The following is a 17878-nucleotide window of genomic DNA, read 5'->3' on the forward strand; positions in this document are numbered from 1 at the left end:
TGGCTGACGAGCAAGGCGAGTGCCGGGGGTTGCACGTGTGTGCGGCGTGTACGTGCGTGCGTGTGTACCCGAGAGTGCGTGTGTGATGATGATGAAGAGAAAGAGGGCGAGGATGAAAAGGAAGAGAAGATGGTACGACGGCGAGGCGAGTGGCCGAGTGAATCGTTTTAGGAACGAGCAGCCACCGACGCATTACACTTTTGGACAGCGAGCCGGACTTGCCGGAGACAGCGGAGCCGTGAGTGAGGGGAGCCAGGTGCCTCCGCTCCGCCGCGCCGCCGCCGCCGCCGTGCCGCGCCGCTTGGCACCGTGCACCACCCACCACGCCGCACCGATGACGTTCAGGGGGGCCATCACCGGCGGGCGGCGGGAGCAAATCGACGCGTGGGCCGTTCCAACCAAGTTCCACGGTCAAGGCGGCGGCGGCATGCGCGCGGGCAGGTGTCAACAACAACAACCACGACAATGGCGACGATAGAGAAGGTGAACCCATAGTGAGTTGTCCGGTCTCGCGCAGCAGCTCACGCCAGCGCAAACAACTCGCAGCTGTCAGAGCTCGAGTCCGACGTGTTGTGGGAGTATGCAAAGCTCGGCGACAAGATCCGGCGGGTGGGTCCGAGGAGGGAGGGAGGGTGCTGACGCGCAGATAACGGCGCTGGCCAAGGACGCGGCTGAGAACCCCAACGAGCGCCTGTTGGCCGATCTGCGCGAGCTCGAAAAGTCGATGAAGCTGGTCATTACGCTGGTGAGTGGCGCGGCAAGACGCAAAGACAGACGACGCCTGACACGCTCAGTACCGCACCTCGGTCTGGATGATCATTCAGGAGCAGGACTTGAACAACCAGCAGGAGTGGGAGGCCGAGGAGGACTCGCACGACCGCACAGAGGAGCGCAGCGTCAGCCGGAGCTTCATCAGCGACGAGGGCGAGACGACCGTGCAGTACTAGGCTGCCGCAGCCGCCTCTCGCGCTCCCATCCGCCACCAGGATCAACCATACCCATACCCGCCCAGCTCACTGCTGTACCTTGTTGTGCATATGATGTACTTTAGGCCCATCTACAGATCTCATTTTCCATGGTTCTAACCCATGTTTTAGAACTTGAAGACCTCCTCCGAGGTGTAGCCGAGGTCCTTGAGGGCACCGCCGAGCTCACCCTGCTTGAAGCCGTCCTTCTTGCCCGAGACGGCAGCGTACTGGCCAGGAGGGCCGCAGACGAACGCCTGGACCTTCTCGCCCTCGCCGCGGGGGAAGTGCTGGGTGATCTTGTCGGCAGTGACGTAGCCAGTCTCGCCGTTCCAGCCCTTGGGCGCGTTGTCGAGGAAGTAGACGACCTTGAGGCGGTCGGGGTTGGCGGCGGCGAGGGCGTCCCACTCCTTGCGAAGGACTGGGGCGTCAGTGGCTATCATTATGCCTAGTGACGGCACTCACGGATGTCCTCCTCGTTGACGTTGGCGAAGAGAAGCGTGAACTTGGTCTTGTCCGACTTGTCGTTGAGGGCGTGGGTGAGGAACTGGTAGGCGGGGGTGACACCCGAGCCGCCAGTGACGAAGAGGCCCTTGTCAAAGGTGTTGGGCTTGTACTCGTACTTGAGGATGGGGCCCTTGATGAGGACCTCGGCGCCGGGGGCGAGGGTGCCGAACCACTTGGAGATGTTGCCGGTCTGGGGTCAGGAGGCGTCGATAGTTGAAGCACTCACGGGGTACTCCTTGACGAGGAGGTCGAGCGAGCCGCGCTGGTCAGGGGGCGAGAGGGGGGTGTAGGGGCTGGCCCATCATTAGCGACGTGCTGGGTTTGACTTCGCCATCGTAACGCACCGGATCACAGGCTTTCCCTTGGCATCGAGAACCTGGCCCTCGCCCTCGGGCGTCTTGACGACAATGGCGCCGGCGACAGTGATGCCCGAGACCTTGTCCTTGGCGTCCTCACCCTGGAAGTCGAGGCGGTAGACCTTGGTGTTGTGGTTGTACGAGTCGATCTTGGAGACCTTGACGGGGATCCAAGTGTCCCTGGACGTTAGTAACCGAAAAGCAGGCGCGCCTTACTTCTCAAGGGCGGGGACGGCAGGCTTAGCAGGAGCCTTGGCCGCTGGGGATTAGTCAGAGGTCGCAATGTCCGTGCTCACCACCGCGGTTGAGGTACGCGAACGCGGCGAGGCCAGCCTGGGGAGTCAGCGCAGTCCCCGTAGCTGCATTCTCCTGCTACTCACAACACCGGCGAGGCCGAAGACGAAGGGCGCGTCTGCGTGGGTCAGTCACAGACGGACGAGCTACCCACTCGACGCCTTCTTCTCCGGGGTGGGGGGAGGAGGGGTGGCGGCCGTCGAGTTGAAGCGGCGGGCCTGGGGCTGTCAGTAGTGCTTGCTTCCAAACCGCTGCCACAAACTCACGGCGACGGTGCGCGTGGCGCGGAGGGCGGGGAGGGCAGTGCGGGTCGCGATCATTGTGGTTTTGTGTGTGATGACAATGCCAAGGTCTAGAGTCTTAAGTATAGTTGTCTTGACGACGGGTGAATGACCACGGATGTCGACATTGCGTCTGAGTGGCCGGCCGACGGGTGGGCGAGGAGGGCTCTCCCCTCTCCGTCATTGCTCGTCGGAAAGATGCGATAGGTGGAGTAGGAAAATGCGTCACGTAATACTTGGCGCGACCGTGGGAGACTTGGACCGGAGTGGATCCAGCATCTCCGCGTCCAGCCCAGATCCGCCACTCCACTTTCTAGACGTCACGCCCAACGCGTCCGTCTCCATCACACCGACCACGACCGACCATGGCGCACAAGCAGCATGTCCGGCGCGTGTGGGACGTCCTCCAGGAGCGCGAACGTGTGCGCATGAGCCGCGCACGGCAGGCCTCGTCGTCGCGGTACGTGCCGCCCGAGGCCGTCGTCTTCACGCTCGAGGAGAGCAGGCACGCGCGCGACGACAACCGCTACTCGGACGTGCTGGCGTACGACCGCACGAGCGTGCGCGTCGACGGGCGCCACTACCTCAACGCGAGCGTCGTGTCCGACCCCTCGGGCAACTGGTGGGTTGCGGCGCAGGTGAGTTGCTGCCGGGTGGTGGGGTAGAGCTCATGCCAGGCGCCACTACCACATACGTTCTACCCGTTCTTCCGGGCAATCTACGCGCGGAGCGCGAGCAACGCGGTGGGCAAGAGCCAGGCGCCACGCCGCCGCGAGGCCATACTAGTCCAGCTCACCGGCTGGCGCGAGCGCGGCGTGCGCAAGGCGGACCCCTACCTCCCGTACGTGGGCGGGCCGAGCGGAGCTGACGCCAGACGGAGCACGGGCGACGACGTTGTTTTCTACCGCGACACGTCGAAGCGCGAGGGCGTGCGGCTGCGCCTCGCCGAGCAGAAGCGCCAGCCCGAGCTCGGGTCCGTGTACTCGGCCCTCCGGCTTACTCGCGAGGTGGCAGAAGCCAACGGCGGCGCCACCGCCGCGTCCGACGCCGAGGATATGCTCGTGCACCACTTCTACTTTGACTCGTGGCCCGACCACGGGGTGCCGGACGGCGAGAGCCTCGACGCGCTGCAGAACCTGATACGGCGGGTGGCTTCGCTGCGTGACGAGCACGGCGGGGACGAGGTGCATGGGCAGGACGTCGTGGAGACTTGGGTGCATTGGTGAGTCTCGGCATGCGAGAGCATGGCTTACCGCCCCAGTTCGGCCGGCGTCGGACGCACCGGCACCTTCCTGGCGCTCGCCTCGCTGTGCTTTTCGCCGCACAGCCAGGCGCCACTCGCGCCGCTTGTGGGCCCCCTCCCGCGCGACCTGGCGCACGACCCGATTGCGCAGACGATTGACATCATGCGCGACTCGCGCGGCAAGCTGGTCCAGACGCCCGACCAGCTCGAGCTGGTTTACTCTCTTGCCAGTGTCATGGGCAGTAACGCATAGTGATAGTAGCAAGGTGTGGCTACTGCAGTCGAAGAGAGGCGGTGGCGGCCAGCCTTAACCGCCGATATTGGCGGTTAAGGCACCACCCATACACAGGGTCACAATGACGGAGGTGGGTCGATCGGCCCATCAAACAACCTCCACCCAACAGAGACAAATACTTGTAGGCCGGCGAATGCCCCAATGTATCCATCGCATAGTCACTCATCCATCACACCCACACCCACCCACAGCTTCTCTCAACAGAAGTCATGAGCAGAGATCAGCAGAGCGAGCAGGCAGCCCTCTCAAAGTCGCTGCCAGCGCGCCTGACCGTCCCGCCACTCCCGCCGCGCATTCACCGCCGCCTCGACCTGTCGGCGGTAGCTGACGGCCTCCTCCTCCGCCCAGCCGGCAACGGGCCTTCCAGCGAGGCGGTACTCGTCCGCTGGGGTCTGCGTGGCAGCGTCGAGCCCGTCAGCCCATCTGTATACGACAACGACAGCGCCGGCGTCGAGCTTGGCGGCGTCCTGGGAATCGTCCGACTATGGGACGGTGCGTCGGCCGGACTCTTGGCATTGCTGACAGCCTCTTCCAGCCGCCTACCTTGTCGTCTTCCTCCCCCAGGTGAAAGCCCCCACACGGCTGTTCCCAAGCGACGACCCGTTCGACACCGAGGCGGCCGCGCACGAGGTGCACTCGCTTGCCGACGTGTACGCTGTGCCCCTTGTGCCCGACCGCGCTCGCGCCCAGCTCGAGCACTTTGCTTCTATCCTGGTGCGTTGTGCGTGTGAATAGTGCTGACCTGCAGTCCAAGCGCACGCCGAAGCAGCCCAAGACGGGCGCAAAGGGCACCGCGACCCCGTCCAAGCCGGGCATTGGCATCAAGTGGACGCTACCGTGGGGCTCGCCTAAGAAGGGCGCCGCGGCAGAGTCCGAGTCCGAGTCAGAGTCAGACTCCGACTCTGACAGCGAGAACGACACGGCGTCCGAGCTGGCACGGAGGCGCGCGTCGTCGATTGCGCCAGAGGCCGACGAGACGCCCCCCGAGCTCCCGCCGGTCATCACCGACAGCCCAGAGGTGCGCGTCAAGAAGCGCTTCTCGCTCGGATGGGGGCGGTTTACCCCGCGCCTGGGCAAGCCGAGGGCGAAGGCTGCGCCTGCGCCCAAGCCAAAGGACGGAAAGGCGAGCCTGGAGCCCCCGTCGCGGGGCTCAGGCGAGAGCCGGCGCTCGAGCGAGGGGCGGCGGTCGGCCGAGGGCCGGAGCTCGGCAGATTCACGCCGCTCCGCCGACTCGAGGCTCAGCGCCGAGGTCGGCGCTCTGGTTCCAGACGAGGAGTTTGAGCTCGGCACGATCCGCCAGAAGGCCAAGGCGACCGAGGCGTCGCTGCCTCCCCCGCCGGCCGACACGTCGCGCTCCCCGACACCCCCGCTCGACAACGTGCCCCAGCGGCGCGAGCTCGAGACCAAGATCATGAAGCAGATCACGCGCGAGCTGGGGTCGGGCGAGTTCTTCTACTCGTTCGACTTTGACCTCTCGCACACGCTGCAGCACAAGCGCGGGCGGCTGTCGGCGCGCTCCGCCTCGGCGCCATTACTCGACTCGCTGCTGGCAGGGTCGGCGCAGCTGTTCGAGCCACCGTCGCCCTCGTTCGCAAAGGAGGGCGAGGTTCCCTCGCGCCCATCGTCGCGCGCCTCGTCCCAGGCCGACAGCGAGATCGTCGAGCCCGACATCCACGTGCCCCTGTGGCGCCGGTTCGACCGCCGCTTCTTCTGGAACGAGTGGCTCCTCCGCGACTTTATCGACGGCGGCCTGCACGCGTACGTGCTCCCCGTTGCGCAGGGCTACTGCCAGTCGGCGTCGATCGCCATCCCTGTGCCGCCGGCACCGGCGGATGACGGCGGCCCGCCGCCTGCGCCGATCCCGCTTGACCTGGTGATTATCTCGCGCCGTAGCCGTGACCGCGCTGGCCTGCGGTACCAGCGCCGCGGTATCGACGACGAGGGCCACGTCGCCAACTTTGTCGAGACGGAGATGCTCGTCCGCGCGCGGGTGCAGGGCAAGGCGTCGCTCTTCTCCTTTGTGCAGGTCCGCGGGTCGATCCCCCTCAAGTGGAGCCAGACGCCGTGGTCGATGAAGCCTCCGCCCGTGCTCGACCAGCCTGTGGACAAGACGTTCTCGGTCGCAAACCTGCACTTTGACGACCTGCGCTCGCGGTACGGACCTGTTACCGCCATCAACTTGTCTGAGCAGAAGGGCATCGAGGCGGCCGTGACGAACGGGTACACCGAGCTTGTGGACAGCCTCGGGCGACCCGACCTCACGTACATCCCCTGGGACTTCCATGCCAAGTGCCATGGCATGAAGTGGGAGAACATCTCCGAGTTGGTCAACTCGCTCGACTTTGACAGCATCGGCTACCTGTGGGCTCTGCAGGGCGAGGCCGTGCAGGAGCAGCGCGGGGCCTTCAGGACCAAGTGAGTGGGTGTGGGGGTTGTCACTGACGGGCAGCTGCATCGACTGCCTCGACCGCACCAACGTCGTCCAGTCAGCTATTGCGCGGCGTGTGCTCACGCACATGATGACGCAGATGGGCATCGTGCTCGACCCGGCCGTGGTCAACATCGAGCCGACGTTCAATGACAGTGGGTGCGGAGTGGTGGCGCCGCTGACATTCAGTCTGGGCAAACAACGGCGACATGATCAGCCTGTGCTACGCCCACACGTCGGCGCTCAAAGGCGACTTTGTGCGCACCGGCAAGCGCGACCTGCAGGGCATGCTGCACGACGGTGTTTCGTCTCTCAGCCGAATGTTCTACGGCGCGGTGACCGACTTCTTTGCGCAGGCTGTGATTTCGTTCATGCTGGGCCACCGCAACCTCGGCGTGTTCAACGAGTTCCTCGAGAACCTGCAGAGCACCGAGGCGAGTGCGCTTATCCGGCAGTCGCGTGTGCGGGCCGCTGCAAGTGAGTTGCGCAAAATCTCGGCTTGCTAACTCTACAGTCGAGACGTCGTCTGCGCGCGTGCTCAGTGACGGCGAACAACGTGTTGCTGGCTGGACGCTGCTGTCGCCTGAAGAACGTAACATCGCCCTCAGCCCCAAGCTCGAGGAGAAGGTGCTCATCCTTACAAAGGCCGCCCTCTACGTCGTCTCGTTCAACTACCAGCTCGAAAAGGTCAACGAGTTCACACGCATCCCGCTCAAGTCGATCACGTCGATCCAGAAGGGCGCGTACATTCTGTCAGCGCTGCAGGAGGCCGGCCGCGACCCGGTCGAGAACGCCGGCTTCATTGTCAACTTTTCGCCTGCCGACGAGAGCACGCGGTACAGCACGTACTCGCTGCGGAACAGGGAGCCGCCGTCGCCCGAGACGGCAGCGTCGGCGACGCCGATCAGCGACTACTTTGCGAGCGAGTCGGCCGCAGACGCCGACACGCCGACTGCCAAGCCCACGCCGCCCGACACGCCCATGGCGCGCGTCAAGATTGCCGACGTCGACCCGACCAAGACCGAGTACTTTGCGTTCAAGGCGCTGCCGCGCGAGTTTATCGCCAAGAGCAAGAGCACGCTGGCGGTGTCGCACGACGACGAGGACGACGAGGACGAGGAGGACATCATGCTCGAGTCGAACGAGACGTGCCGCGCGACGGTGGAGCGGGTCGTGCGGCGCATCAAGGACCAGTGTGTCAAGGCGGGTGGGGGTGGGGGAGGGGGCAGCGATTTTGTGGTGGACAAGGATGTTGTGAGGTGGGTAGTGGCGCTTGAGCATTGCTGACCCGCAGCCTGCACGATGCCGAGAGCAACACGTCGCTGCTGGCCAGGATGGACTATGCGGTGAAGCGGTTCCTGTGGCTGTAGGCGGCGGGAGATACCCAGCATGGAGATACCCATATACATAGGACGTGTCTAATCAGATGTAATGTGCGTGGAGGTGTGCAGGCGGCGATCGGCGAGTCAGAGAGCGCCACACGCCAGCGCCACGGCGATCAGGCGTGTCGATCGCGCTGTGGCACCGACCCACCTTGCCTCGACATATTGACATGTCAAGGCGCTGCTTGTCCTCGCTGCCTGATACTGGCGTCTATGGACGAGGAGGCCGAGGGGCCGAGCCTGCTGCCGTCGTCGAGGCGAGTCGGGGAGACAGAAATCGCGCATCGGCGATCGGCGACGGGTATTGACGTCATGTGCAGATCCGTCCCAGCACAACAAGTGGAGGCCGGGTCACCTACATATGTCGTGGGGTCGACAACCGGCACGTTTCGACCATCCACTCGCGCACCCACCCACCTAAGCAGCATGACACCGCCAAAGCTCAAGAACATTCTCGTGATGGGCGCGACGGGCGACCAGGGCGGGGCGGTGATCAAGGTGGGTTGCGAGCGCAGCGAGGTCGCCGTGGTGTAGGCTCTCTCGGATCAGCTCTCCCCATCTCGGCTCTCCCACCCCCACCCCCACCCCGCTCGCTCGCTGACGCTCGCTCGCTAGTATCTATCCAAACAGCACGGCCACATCATCCTCGGCGTCAGCCGGGACCCGTTCAGCGAGGCCGCCAAGCGCGTCGAGCAGACGCCCGGCGTCATGGTCGTGTTCGGCGACGCGGCCGACGCGCGCAGCCTGTTCCTCCATGGGCCTGTGGACGGCGTGTTTCTCATGCTGCACAGCGCGACGCCGGACGAGCTGGCTCATAGTGAGTCGGCTTCACCGTTCCCATTTCCTCCCCCTCGCCCTCGCCCCGCCCTCCCTGCCTCCACCGCCCCGCCCCCGCCCTCCCCCCCCCCCTCCGGGCCGCACGACACACCCGCTGACGCCCGCCCAGCCAAGTCCATCGCCGACGCCGCCGTCAAGTTTGGCGCCAAGTACATTGTCTACTCTGGCGTCGACCTGTCTGGCGTCGACCGCACGGGGATAGACGGGTGGGTAACCTCATCCCCCGGGGCTAGCTCGCGCTCACACCCCAGCTTCGACATCAAGCGCGACGCCTGGGACTACATCAAGACCCTCCCCATCCCCGCGACCTACCTCGGCCCCGCGGGCTTCATGGAGACGCTCACCTGGCCCGGGTTCGCAGCCTACACGCAGGACTGGGACGCGGCCTACGTCCACAAGTACGTGTGCACCGACGACATCGGGCACGTTGCCGCCGACTGTTTGGCCGACCCCGAGCGGTACGCGGGCCGCGAGATCATGCTCGCGGGCGACGCCGTGTCGCGGGGCGATGTCAAGGCGGCTGTCGAGGAGCGGACTGGCCGGCCGCTGGCCTCTGCTGGCGGCATAGACCACGCGTTCGCGCGCCACTTGTTCGAGGTTGGTCCAGCGCTCGGCTCATGTTGGTCCGGGGCTCGGTACTGACGAAAAGCAACTGCACAAGCACCCCTTCGAGGCGGATCCCGGCGCGCTGAGGAAGGAGTTTCCGTACCTCCACGACCTGCGCTCGTGGCTCCAGACGGTGGACAAGGACAAGATCGCGCCGGCTGCGGCTGGCGCTGGTGCGGCAGCGCCGGCTGGTGCGGCAAAGTGAGGTGCAGAGGGATGCAGATGTCACGAGTGGCGATCAAGTGTCAGCTAAGACACGCTCATCCTCCACCGACTCCCCCGTCGCCAGGTATTTCCGAGTCCATTCGCCATTACTATTACTTCTCTATGCCATCTGACTCCATGCCACCGACTCCATGGCAACACGGCTACTTCCCCCTGCGGCTCCCTACAAATCCGCCACCCACGCCATCAAATCAAACGTCCCCTCCGCCCAGCCCAGATCATTGTGCCCGCCATGCTTCCCCTCCCACTTGATAAGCGGCAGCCCGTTCGGGTACGCCACCTTGAGCGTGCCCCAGCCCTCGTAGTTTGTCTCCTCCACATGCGGCTTGTTCTGCGCGCCGCTGCGGTTGAGCATGACGTTGAACAGTGTCTCCGAGTGCGTGCTCGGAATGACGCCGTCGTTGAGCGTGTGCAGGAGCAGCATGGGCGAGGATGTGGTCTGGGTGTGAGCCTAGTCGTTGCGTCAGACGTACAAGAAGCGAATGCTTGGACTCGAACGGGTCGGCCCAGCTGGACCGGATGTACTCTGCAGGTTAGCCTTCACTGCCATCCTGGCCCACCGACCTTTGATCCGCGGAACAGCCTTGAGCGGATGGAACACGGGGAAGAAGCCGAAGAGGTAGAAGCTGGCGTCAGTGCTGCAACCTCGCCCCACTCACGAGTCAACCAGGTCAATGACCGAGGAGAACGGCGCGATGAGGATGATGGCCCGGGGGAAGGTACCTGGTAGGTCAGCTCGCACTGCCTGCATGCTCCACCTACCCTCCGCCGCGAGCCTCTCCGCCAGGGCCGACGTGACGCCCGTCCCGAGACTGTGCCCGCACAGGATGATGTTCGTCGCTGGGTCGGCCCCAGCCGTCTTGATCTTCTTCGCCACCCAGTCATACGTCGTACGCGCGTCGATAATCACACCCTCCTGTGATGGTTTGCCGGACGAGTCGGCAAACCCCCTGTAGTCGACCGCTACGACATTGCTGCGCGTGAGCCGCATGCAGCATGCACCGCCTTACCAATTCAACCTGCCCGACATCTCCATGTAGCCGCGCACGCGGTGGGGCTGGGCCCTTGTGGCAGCCTGCAGTGAGTTAAAACAGAGTACGACGAGTCGCCGCCGGGGCACACGTAGACTTACATTTCCGTGAAAGTAGATGATCGTGGGGCGTTGGCCGAATGCATCGTCAAAGATGGTATCGGGGAGCCTCTCGCGTGGAGGGAATGGCTCTTGCTCGACATACACGCCTTGGGGTCTGGGTGGGTGTGAGCGGCGGGGTGGGTGGGTGGCGGAGAATCCAGACGGCCACAAGCCAACCTCTGCAACAACTCACAACACGTGCCATGTCCCGAGCGTCTCTCCGTCTGGCGTCTCAAGCTTGAAGTTTCTCGTCTTGAACGCTACAACCTCAGTATCACTCTCATACACCCATGACCCACGCGCAAGGCCATAGTACTCTGGCGAGTGGAACTTTTTCCATGTCGGGATCCTTAGGCGATGAAGGAAGAGGAATCTGGCAGTGTGAGTGGGTTGGGTGGGTATGTGACGAGATTCCCGTGCCTTGGCTCCGACTTACTCGCGCTGTACACGGGTGAGGGTGGACATGAAGACGATGAAGATGTACAGGACGATGAGCATAAGCGGAATGAACGCGCAGACCTTTGTAGCGAGGTCCGACATCTTGCGGAGACGTATCCTGTGGTGATGGATCTGGTGAGTTCAAGTGACGATGCAAGTGACGATGGCAAGAGGGGCGACTTGTCCTTGATAACTGTACGCACCTGTGTCTCATCTTTGCTGCGGGCTGAGCAGATTGTGACGACATGCGAGGCGAGGCCGATTCTTTGTTGTTGATCTTTGGTGGGCGAGGCGTGCACGAGGCCGAGTGAGGCCGAGCCGGCCGGCTGGCCGAGATTAGTTCCTGCCTGGGCCATGTGCACTTCAGGACAAGACGGTCGCCGCCCACGCCTCGCCCGGCCTCGGCGCTTGAGTGCAATACACTGTGGAGACTCCACACCATCGCTTACCGCTTATCCTATATTGTTAAACGAGTGGCCCAATATAATCAAAGAGTCAATTAGGTCACCGAGAGTCCGACTCCGACTCAACCGCCGTAACCGCCGCCCACCAGACGCCGCTGACCACCCCGGTCGCACCCCCGCCCTACCCCGCAGCATTCTCTAGCCGTCGGTAACACGGACGACAGGGACGACAGGCAGCAGCCATAAAAAGAGCACACGCGACTTACAGTGACAAAGAACACCCCCCACCCCACACCCACAATGCCCAACGTCATCAAAATCGCCATCGCGCAGACCCACGTCCAGTCCGCCGAGGAGGGGCCCGCAAAGCTCGAGAAGCCGCACACCACGACCCCGTTCCCCACGCTCGACCAGAACTTGATCGATGTGTCGAATCGTGTTGCCGAGGCGGCCAAGCTCGGCGCCGACGTCGTCTGCTTCCCCGAGTACTTTTTGCAGGGAATTGTGAACGAGGGAAGGCAGGTGAGTGGTGGTGGAGTGGCGAGGTGGGGCTGGCGCAGCTTTGTGAGGAGTGGACGGTGGCAAGACTGCTTGCGACCGTAGGGGGGACACCGGCGGGGAAACTAGAGCTCGCGCAGAAGTCGGGGGGGGGGGGGGGGCGCGAGTCCAACGAGGAAGACGAGGAAGGCGACGAAGGTCGCGTCCGACTCGAGCTGACAAACCACACAGTATCTCACCTTCCCCTCGACCCACCTCACGTCGTTCCTCCAGACACTCGCGCGCCAGCACCACATCAGCATTGTCGGCACGATCGTGCACGGCGTGCTGCCCGAATCCGCGGCCTTCACGCACGCCGCCTTCCCCTCGGGCTCGCCCTTCGAGCACCTGCACGCCAACACCCACCCCGGCAAGATCACGCCCGCGCAGCTCGAGTGGGCAAAGTGGCTTGAGCAGCACCCCGCGACCGTCGAGGACAATGCGCGCCCCGTGCTGAGCAACACGGCCTTCTTCATCGACGAGAACGGCAACGTCGCCGGCGAGTACGTCAAGCAGAACCTCTGGCACCCGGAGCGCCTGTACCTCACCCCTGGGGAGAAGCCCAACAAGGCGTTCGACACCAAGTGGGGCAAGGCCGGCATGCTCATCTGTAAGCTGAAGCACCGTTGTTTTGTTTGGTCTCAGCTCACACGCCCAGGCTGGGACGTCTCGCACCCGCTCGCGGCGCAGAAGCTAGTCGACCAGGGCGTCGACATTGTGTTCGCGCCGACGTACTGGACTGCCACTGACTCCGAGCCGTGCGTTTGCTTGTTATCGTGGCGGGTTCTGTGCTGACGCCTCTAGCCACGTCTCGCGCCACCCCCACCCAGACGACTACGAGACGGCGGCCCTCCAGGCACTGTCGTACGCGCGCTCGTTTGAGACCGAGACCGTCTGGGTGCTCAGCAACGCCGGCGGACCCGAGGAGGAAGACTTCATGGGCGGCTCGGCCGTCTGGGCGCCGCTCCGCGGCCGTGTCGGCGGCTTCCCCAAGAGCGAAGTCGGCGTCCGCCTCGTCGAGGTCGACATCGACGTGCTCAAGGACAGCCGTGACTTGTACAAGATTCGCGAGGACCACAGCCGCAGCAGGCTGGCTTAGGTGATCAGTGTGGCAGTTTGAGTTTCATGGTCTAGGCTTCGGTTCCCCTCGTAGCGAGAAGATATGCGCGCTCATGCGTCTATTGTTGCATCTACTATCAATTACACCTTGGCGAGGAGGGTGGCCACGCTGCCGAGTGCGCGGCGGATGTCCTGGTGGTCGACGTCGTGGGCTGCGTTGGTGTTAGCCATAGACTTGCGAGCGCTTGAGCCAACTTACTGTCCTCGACCTCTCCCCATCGCTCGATCTGCGAAGCCACCTCGACGTGGCTGGCCTCCGCCGCCTCGTTGGCCGAGATGCGGCCAGTGACAAGGGCAAGCGAGATGACAAAGCTCTTGGTCGCGTACACTGCGCGCTCGAATGCGGCCAGCTCCCAGATGTCAAAGCCCTCAATGACGCCACGCAGCTTCTCGATAGCCGCAGGGTCCTGCTTGGCGGGAGCGAAGCCCTCGGCGAGGTTGAGCGTCACGCCGTACGTGTCCTTGAGCCACTTGAACAGCGGGTCCCAGTGCTCCTTTTGCAGGCGGACGAGGGCGTCGGGGGCCTCGTCGGGGTAGCTGTGGAGTGAGCTACGTAACTTGCGAAGCAAGAGAGTTCCATAGCTCACCAAATGGTGTCTGTCTCGAGGTAGGACAACAATGAGTCAATGACCGCCTCGCGGGTCTTGGGGTCGGACAGGCCATCGATGGCACGCGACGCGAGGGATGTCTGCTTGTCAGTTACATCAGCACAACGAGCAACTGACCAGAGGCAGAGCATGCTGCTTGAGCACCTGCTCCTGGTTCTCCCACTCGTTGGCGATGAGGATAGCCAGCAAGCGCCTGCTAGCAGGCACGACGAGCTTTGTGCCGCTCGGCGTCTTGAGGTTGCGGTGGTCGAGGGTGACGAGGTATCCGCCGTCGTCCTGCTTGATGTGTGCGTTCTTCCAGAAGCGGCGCAGCGTGATCTCGGCGCCTGGGGGGTTAGCACTGCCGGGAGCAGCGGCTCACGGTTGGTCTGGGTGAGGGGCGCGCCGGCGTGCACCTCTGCGTCGAGGCGCGGCGTGCCCGAGACGATGGAGCGCGCGAGGCGAGGCGCGCGGGCGGCGGCCCGCAGAGTCGACGGGCCGCCGCGCAGGCTCGAGGCGAGAGCTGAGCGGGCGAGGGAGGCCATTGTTGTCGTTTTGTGGTGAGAGGTGTCGAGGTGAAAGAAACGCACGGAAATTCCGGGATGCTAGGTGCCTCCACCTGTTGAGCAAAGTGTAATCCGTTTAGGAATTGTGATTACAAAGATTCGATTCCGGCGGGGCCGAAAAGAGAATCGAGTCTGGTCGACGGTGCTTCGTTTTGTCCAGCGAGCGACGGCGGGTGTGCTGCGCTGCTTGCTGCACTTTGCACTCGGTCAGCAACAACAACACTCTCTCTTCCACCCTTCTTCTCCATTTGCATCATATACCCCAATATCGCAAAGAGGTAGCGGCACGCACCGCTACCATGGACCCCTTCACCACCTTTGAAGGTGCTTCACAAGTACGTCGCGCTCGCTATCGCCGTCTCTCCACCTCCCCCGCACCACCACCCCTTGCCACCTCGGATCCGTGACTGACATTACACAGTATGGCATTGATCAGGATGATACCACGTCAATGTACTCGGCCGCACCGAGCGCCTTGACAGAACAGATCCTCGACGTCCCAGGGCAGCACGCTGCGCGCAATGGGACCGGCCTCGAGCGCGGCTTTGACGAAATGTCGCTCACTTCGCGCGGCCAGAACGGCGCGCTCCACTATGGCGACGAGTTCGACCCGGCGTTGCTCGACGAGTTCCGCGAGGAGGAGGTTCCTCTAGGCTACGGCATTGAGCATGCGTGCAGGTGTGTAGCTGCGGGGACGACGGACCAGCTGACCACGACCCAGCTATTGTGGCATCCACAACCCCCAGTGTGTTGTCAAGGTGGGTTCGAGAGTCAGATTTATAGCTAACCCGCCAGTGCCTGCAGTGCAACAAATGGTTCTGCAACTCGCGCGGCAACACGTCGGCATCACATATCGTCAACCACTTGGTTAAGGCCAAGCACAAGGAGGTCATTCTCCACAAGGACTCGGCGCTGGGCGAGACGACTCCAGAGTGTGAGCTAGGCTGAGGTGGGCCCCAGCTGACATGATCAGGCTACAATTGCGGCAGCAAGAACGTCTTCCTTCTGGGATTTATCCCCGCCAAGAGCGATACTGTCGTCGTCCTGCTGTGTCGGTGAGTTGCCTTTTTCCCTTTGGATAACTCTGACACCGCCAGCCAACCCTGCGCGGCCCTCACTAGCTCTCGTGACATCAACTGGGACACATCTCAGTGGTCGGCTATCATCGACGATCGCTCTTTCCTCTCATGGCTCGTCAAGGTGCCCTCCGAGGCCGAGCAGCTGCGCGCGAGACAGATCTCCATGGCCCAGATTGCCAAGCTCGAGGAGATGTGGCGCGACAACCCCAACGCCCGTCTCGAGGACGCCGAGGCACAGGCTACCGAGGAAGAGATGCAGCCTATCTTGTTACGGTGGGTAGGACTCTCGGGAAATCAGCTAACCCATTCGCAGATACGAGGATGCCTACCAGTACCAGAACATCTTCGGCCCGCTCGTCAAGATTGAAGCCGACTATGACAAGCGCATGAAGGAGTCGCAGGGCGAGACCGATATCACTGTCCGCTGGGACATGGGTCTTAACCAGAAACGACTCGCGTGGTTCTCCATGCCCAAGCTGGAGAGCGGCGAGGTTCGCTTGGCTGTCGGCGACGAGCTGCGACTCAAGCTCGTCGGTGCCGGCATGAAGGGCTGGGCCACACTCGGAGGCGATAATGACAAGCTGTGGGAGGGTGTTGGAAGCGTTATCAAGGTGCCGAATAGTGAGCTCTTGCATCTTCAACTCTGAGTCGAGCTGACGTCTGCAGACATCTCTGACGAAATCTGTCTCGAATTGAGGCGATCGGACAACGTCCCCGCCGACTGCACCCACGGTTTCGCGGTCGACTTTGTCTGGAAGGCCACCAGCTTTGACCGCATGCAGGCGGCCATGAAGACGTTTGCGATCGACGAGAAGAGTGTGTCGGGATACATTGTAAGCAGGCAACCATGGTACCCCACTGACACCCGCAGTACCATAAGCTTCTCGGCCATGAGCTGGAGCCCCAGGTTCTCCGCACACAGATGCCCAAACGTTTCACGGCCCCCCACCTCCCCGAGCTCAATCACTCGCAGATGGCTGCTGTCAAGGCAGTGCTGCAGAAGCCGCTTAGTCTCATCCAAGGACCCCCTGGTACCGGAAAGACTGTGACCTCGGCCTCGATCGTGTACCACCTCGCCAAGATGAACCCTGGACAGGTTCTCGTTTGTGCCCCATCCAACGTCGCCGTCGATCACTTGTGTGAGAAGATCCACAAGACCGGCCTCAAGGTTGTCCGTCTCGCTGCAAAGTCGCGTGAGGCGCTCGACTCGTCGGTCGCTTTCCTTTCCCTCCACAACCAGGTGGCAAAGAACGACACTCGCCCGGAGCTCCAGAAGCTCATCCAGCTGCGCAATGACCAGGGCGAACTGAGCCAGAGCGACGAGCGCAAGTACAAGTCGCTTGTCCGCGCCGCCGAGAAGGACATCCTCAATGCGGCTGATGTCATCTGCACGACCTGTGTCGGTGCTGGCGATCCCCGACTTGCCAAGTTTAAGTTCCGCACGGTGCTGATCGACGAGGCGACCCAGGCCGCTGAGCCCGAGTGCATGATCCCGCTCGTCATGGGCTGCAAGCAAGCCGTTCTTGTCGGTGACCACCAGCAGCTCGGCCCCGTCATCATGAACAAGAAGGCCGCTCGTGCTGGCCTCTCGCAGTCGCTGTTCGAGCGCCTCGTCATTCTCGGCAACCGCCCCATCCGTCTCCAGGTGCAGTACCGAATGCACCCCTGCCTCTCCGAGTTCCCCTCCAACATGTTCTACGAGGGCACTCTCCAGAACGGTGTCACGGCGCCCGAGCGTCTCCGCAAGAGCGTCGACTTCCCCTGGCCCGTTAGCGACACGCCCATGTTCTTCCACCAGAACATGGGTACAGAGGAGATTTCGTCCAGCGGTACTTCGTTCCTCAACCGAACAGAGGCTTCGAACGTTGAGAAGATGGTCACCAAGTTCTTCAAGTCCGGCGTCCTGCCGTCGCAGATTGGTGTCATCACCCCGTACGAAGGCCAGAGGTCGTACGTCGCATCGTACATGCAGCTGCACGGTTCGCTCAAGAAGGACTTGTACAAGGAGGTTGAGGTGGCCAGTGTCGACGCGTTCCAGGGCCGTGAGAAGGACTACATTATCCTGTCGTGTGTTCGTTCCAACGAGCACCAGGGGATTGGTTTCCTCAACGACCCGCGCCGTCTGAACGTGGCTCTTACCCGTGCCAAGTACGGTGTCGTGATTCTGGGTAACCCCAAGGTGTTGAGCAAGGTGAGTTTGAGCATTCTGAAAGTTGCTAACTCTGCAGCACCCTCTCTGGCTCTACCTCCTCACCCACTTCAAGGAAAAGTCGTGCTTTGTCGAGGGCCCGCTCAGCAACCTGCAGCCTTGTATGATGCAGTTCAGCAAGCCGAAGAAGTCGCTTGCACGCGCGCTGGACCCTTTCCGCCGCTTCGAGACGCCCGCGAACGACTACCTCGACAAGCCTGGACGTGCACCCGCACCAGCGCCCAGCCGCTTCGATGCCGCCTACTACCGCACGCACGACACAATTACCTACGTGCCTCCCGATGCCCAGTCTGTTGTCTCGCAGGCTCTCACCCAGAGCTTCCCGCTGTCGGCCCAGCCATTCCCTGGTGCAGGCGGTGGAAAGAAGATGACCTACTCCGGGTACGCG

At 62.9% G+C, this 17878-nt stretch overlaps 8 protein-coding genes across 8 annotated transcripts; 5 read left to right on the forward strand and 3 right to left on the reverse strand.

Moving 5' to 3' along the window:
* Positions 1–465: 465 nt before the first annotated feature.
* Q8F55_000251 (uncharacterized protein) lies at positions 466–947 on the forward strand (the record flags this gene model as incomplete). Its single annotated transcript, XM_069348905.1, has 4 exons — positions 466–494; positions 531–609; positions 647–745; positions 795–947. The coding sequence occupies 4 exons, from the start codon at positions 466–468 to the stop codon at positions 945–947; spliced, it is 360 nt and encodes a 119-aa protein (XP_069212449.1).
* Positions 948–1093: 146 nt separating this feature from the next.
* Positions 1094–2442, reverse strand: Q8F55_000252 (uncharacterized protein; the record flags this gene model as incomplete). The annotated part of the gene is made up of 9 exons (XM_069348906.1): positions 1094–1386; positions 1431–1662; positions 1699–1765; positions 1817–2008; positions 2045–2087; positions 2125–2161; positions 2209–2240; positions 2277–2340; positions 2389–2442. 9 exons carry the CDS (start codon positions 2440–2442, stop codon positions 1094–1096), a joined length of 1014 nt encoding a protein of 337 aa, XP_069212450.1.
* A 326-nt stretch (positions 2443–2768) lies between these two features.
* Positions 2769–3899, forward strand: Q8F55_000253 (uncharacterized protein; the record flags this gene model as incomplete). Its single annotated transcript, XM_069348907.1, has 4 exons — positions 2769–3041; positions 3081–3244; positions 3278–3625; positions 3665–3899. 4 exons carry the CDS (start codon positions 2769–2771, stop codon positions 3897–3899), a joined length of 1020 nt encoding a protein of 339 aa, XP_069212451.1.
* Positions 3900–4002: 103 nt separating this feature from the next.
* Positions 4003–7739, forward strand: Q8F55_000254 (uncharacterized protein; the record flags this gene model as incomplete). Its single annotated transcript, XM_069348908.1, has 8 exons — positions 4003–4011; positions 4133–4433; positions 4477–4655; positions 4690–6356; positions 6391–6524; positions 6559–6846; positions 6884–7628; positions 7664–7739. The coding sequence occupies 8 exons, from the start codon at positions 4003–4005 to the stop codon at positions 7737–7739; spliced, it is 3399 nt and encodes a 1132-aa protein (XP_069212452.1).
* Positions 7740–8177: 438 nt separating this feature from the next.
* Q8F55_000255 (uncharacterized protein) lies at positions 8178–9399 on the forward strand (the record flags this gene model as incomplete). The annotated part of the gene is made up of 5 exons (XM_069348909.1): positions 8178–8249; positions 8367–8568; positions 8698–8794; positions 8840–9185; positions 9238–9399. 5 exons carry the CDS (start codon positions 8178–8180, stop codon positions 9397–9399), a joined length of 879 nt encoding a protein of 292 aa, XP_069212453.1.
* A 183-nt stretch (positions 9400–9582) lies between these two features.
* ABHD12B lies at positions 9583–11236 on the reverse strand (the record flags this gene model as incomplete). The annotated part of the gene is made up of 11 exons (XM_069348910.1): positions 9583–9858; positions 9893–9945; positions 9984–10045; positions 10079–10142; positions 10182–10393; positions 10430–10494; positions 10552–10666; positions 10745–10811; positions 10851–10924; positions 10988–11107; positions 11193–11236. The coding sequence occupies 11 exons, from the start codon at positions 11234–11236 to the stop codon at positions 9583–9585; spliced, it is 1152 nt and encodes a 383-aa protein (XP_069212454.1).
* A 457-nt stretch (positions 11237–11693) lies between these two features.
* On the forward strand, positions 11694–13029 carry Q8F55_000257 (uncharacterized protein; the record flags this gene model as incomplete). Its single annotated transcript, XM_069348911.1, has 4 exons — positions 11694–11915; positions 12123–12540; positions 12589–12688; positions 12735–13029. 4 exons carry the CDS (start codon positions 11694–11696, stop codon positions 13027–13029), a joined length of 1035 nt encoding a protein of 344 aa, XP_069212455.1.
* Positions 13030–13130: 101 nt separating this feature from the next.
* atp12 (ATP synthase mitochondrial F1 complex assembly factor 2) lies at positions 13131–14181 on the reverse strand (the record flags this gene model as incomplete). The annotated part of the gene is made up of 5 exons (XM_069348912.1): positions 13131–13201; positions 13249–13586; positions 13637–13737; positions 13775–13983; positions 14019–14181. The coding sequence occupies 5 exons, from the start codon at positions 14179–14181 to the stop codon at positions 13131–13133; spliced, it is 882 nt and encodes a 293-aa protein (XP_069212456.1).
* Between the last annotated feature and the right edge of the window lie 3697 nt (positions 14182–17878).

The sequence above is a fragment of the Vanrija albida genome (assembly GCF_041260175.1).
Source record: "Vanrija albida strain AlHP1 chromosome Unknown contig_1, whole genome shotgun sequence".
Classification (NCBI taxonomy): domain Eukaryota; kingdom Fungi; phylum Basidiomycota; class Tremellomycetes; order Trichosporonales; family Trichosporonaceae; genus Vanrija; species Vanrija albida.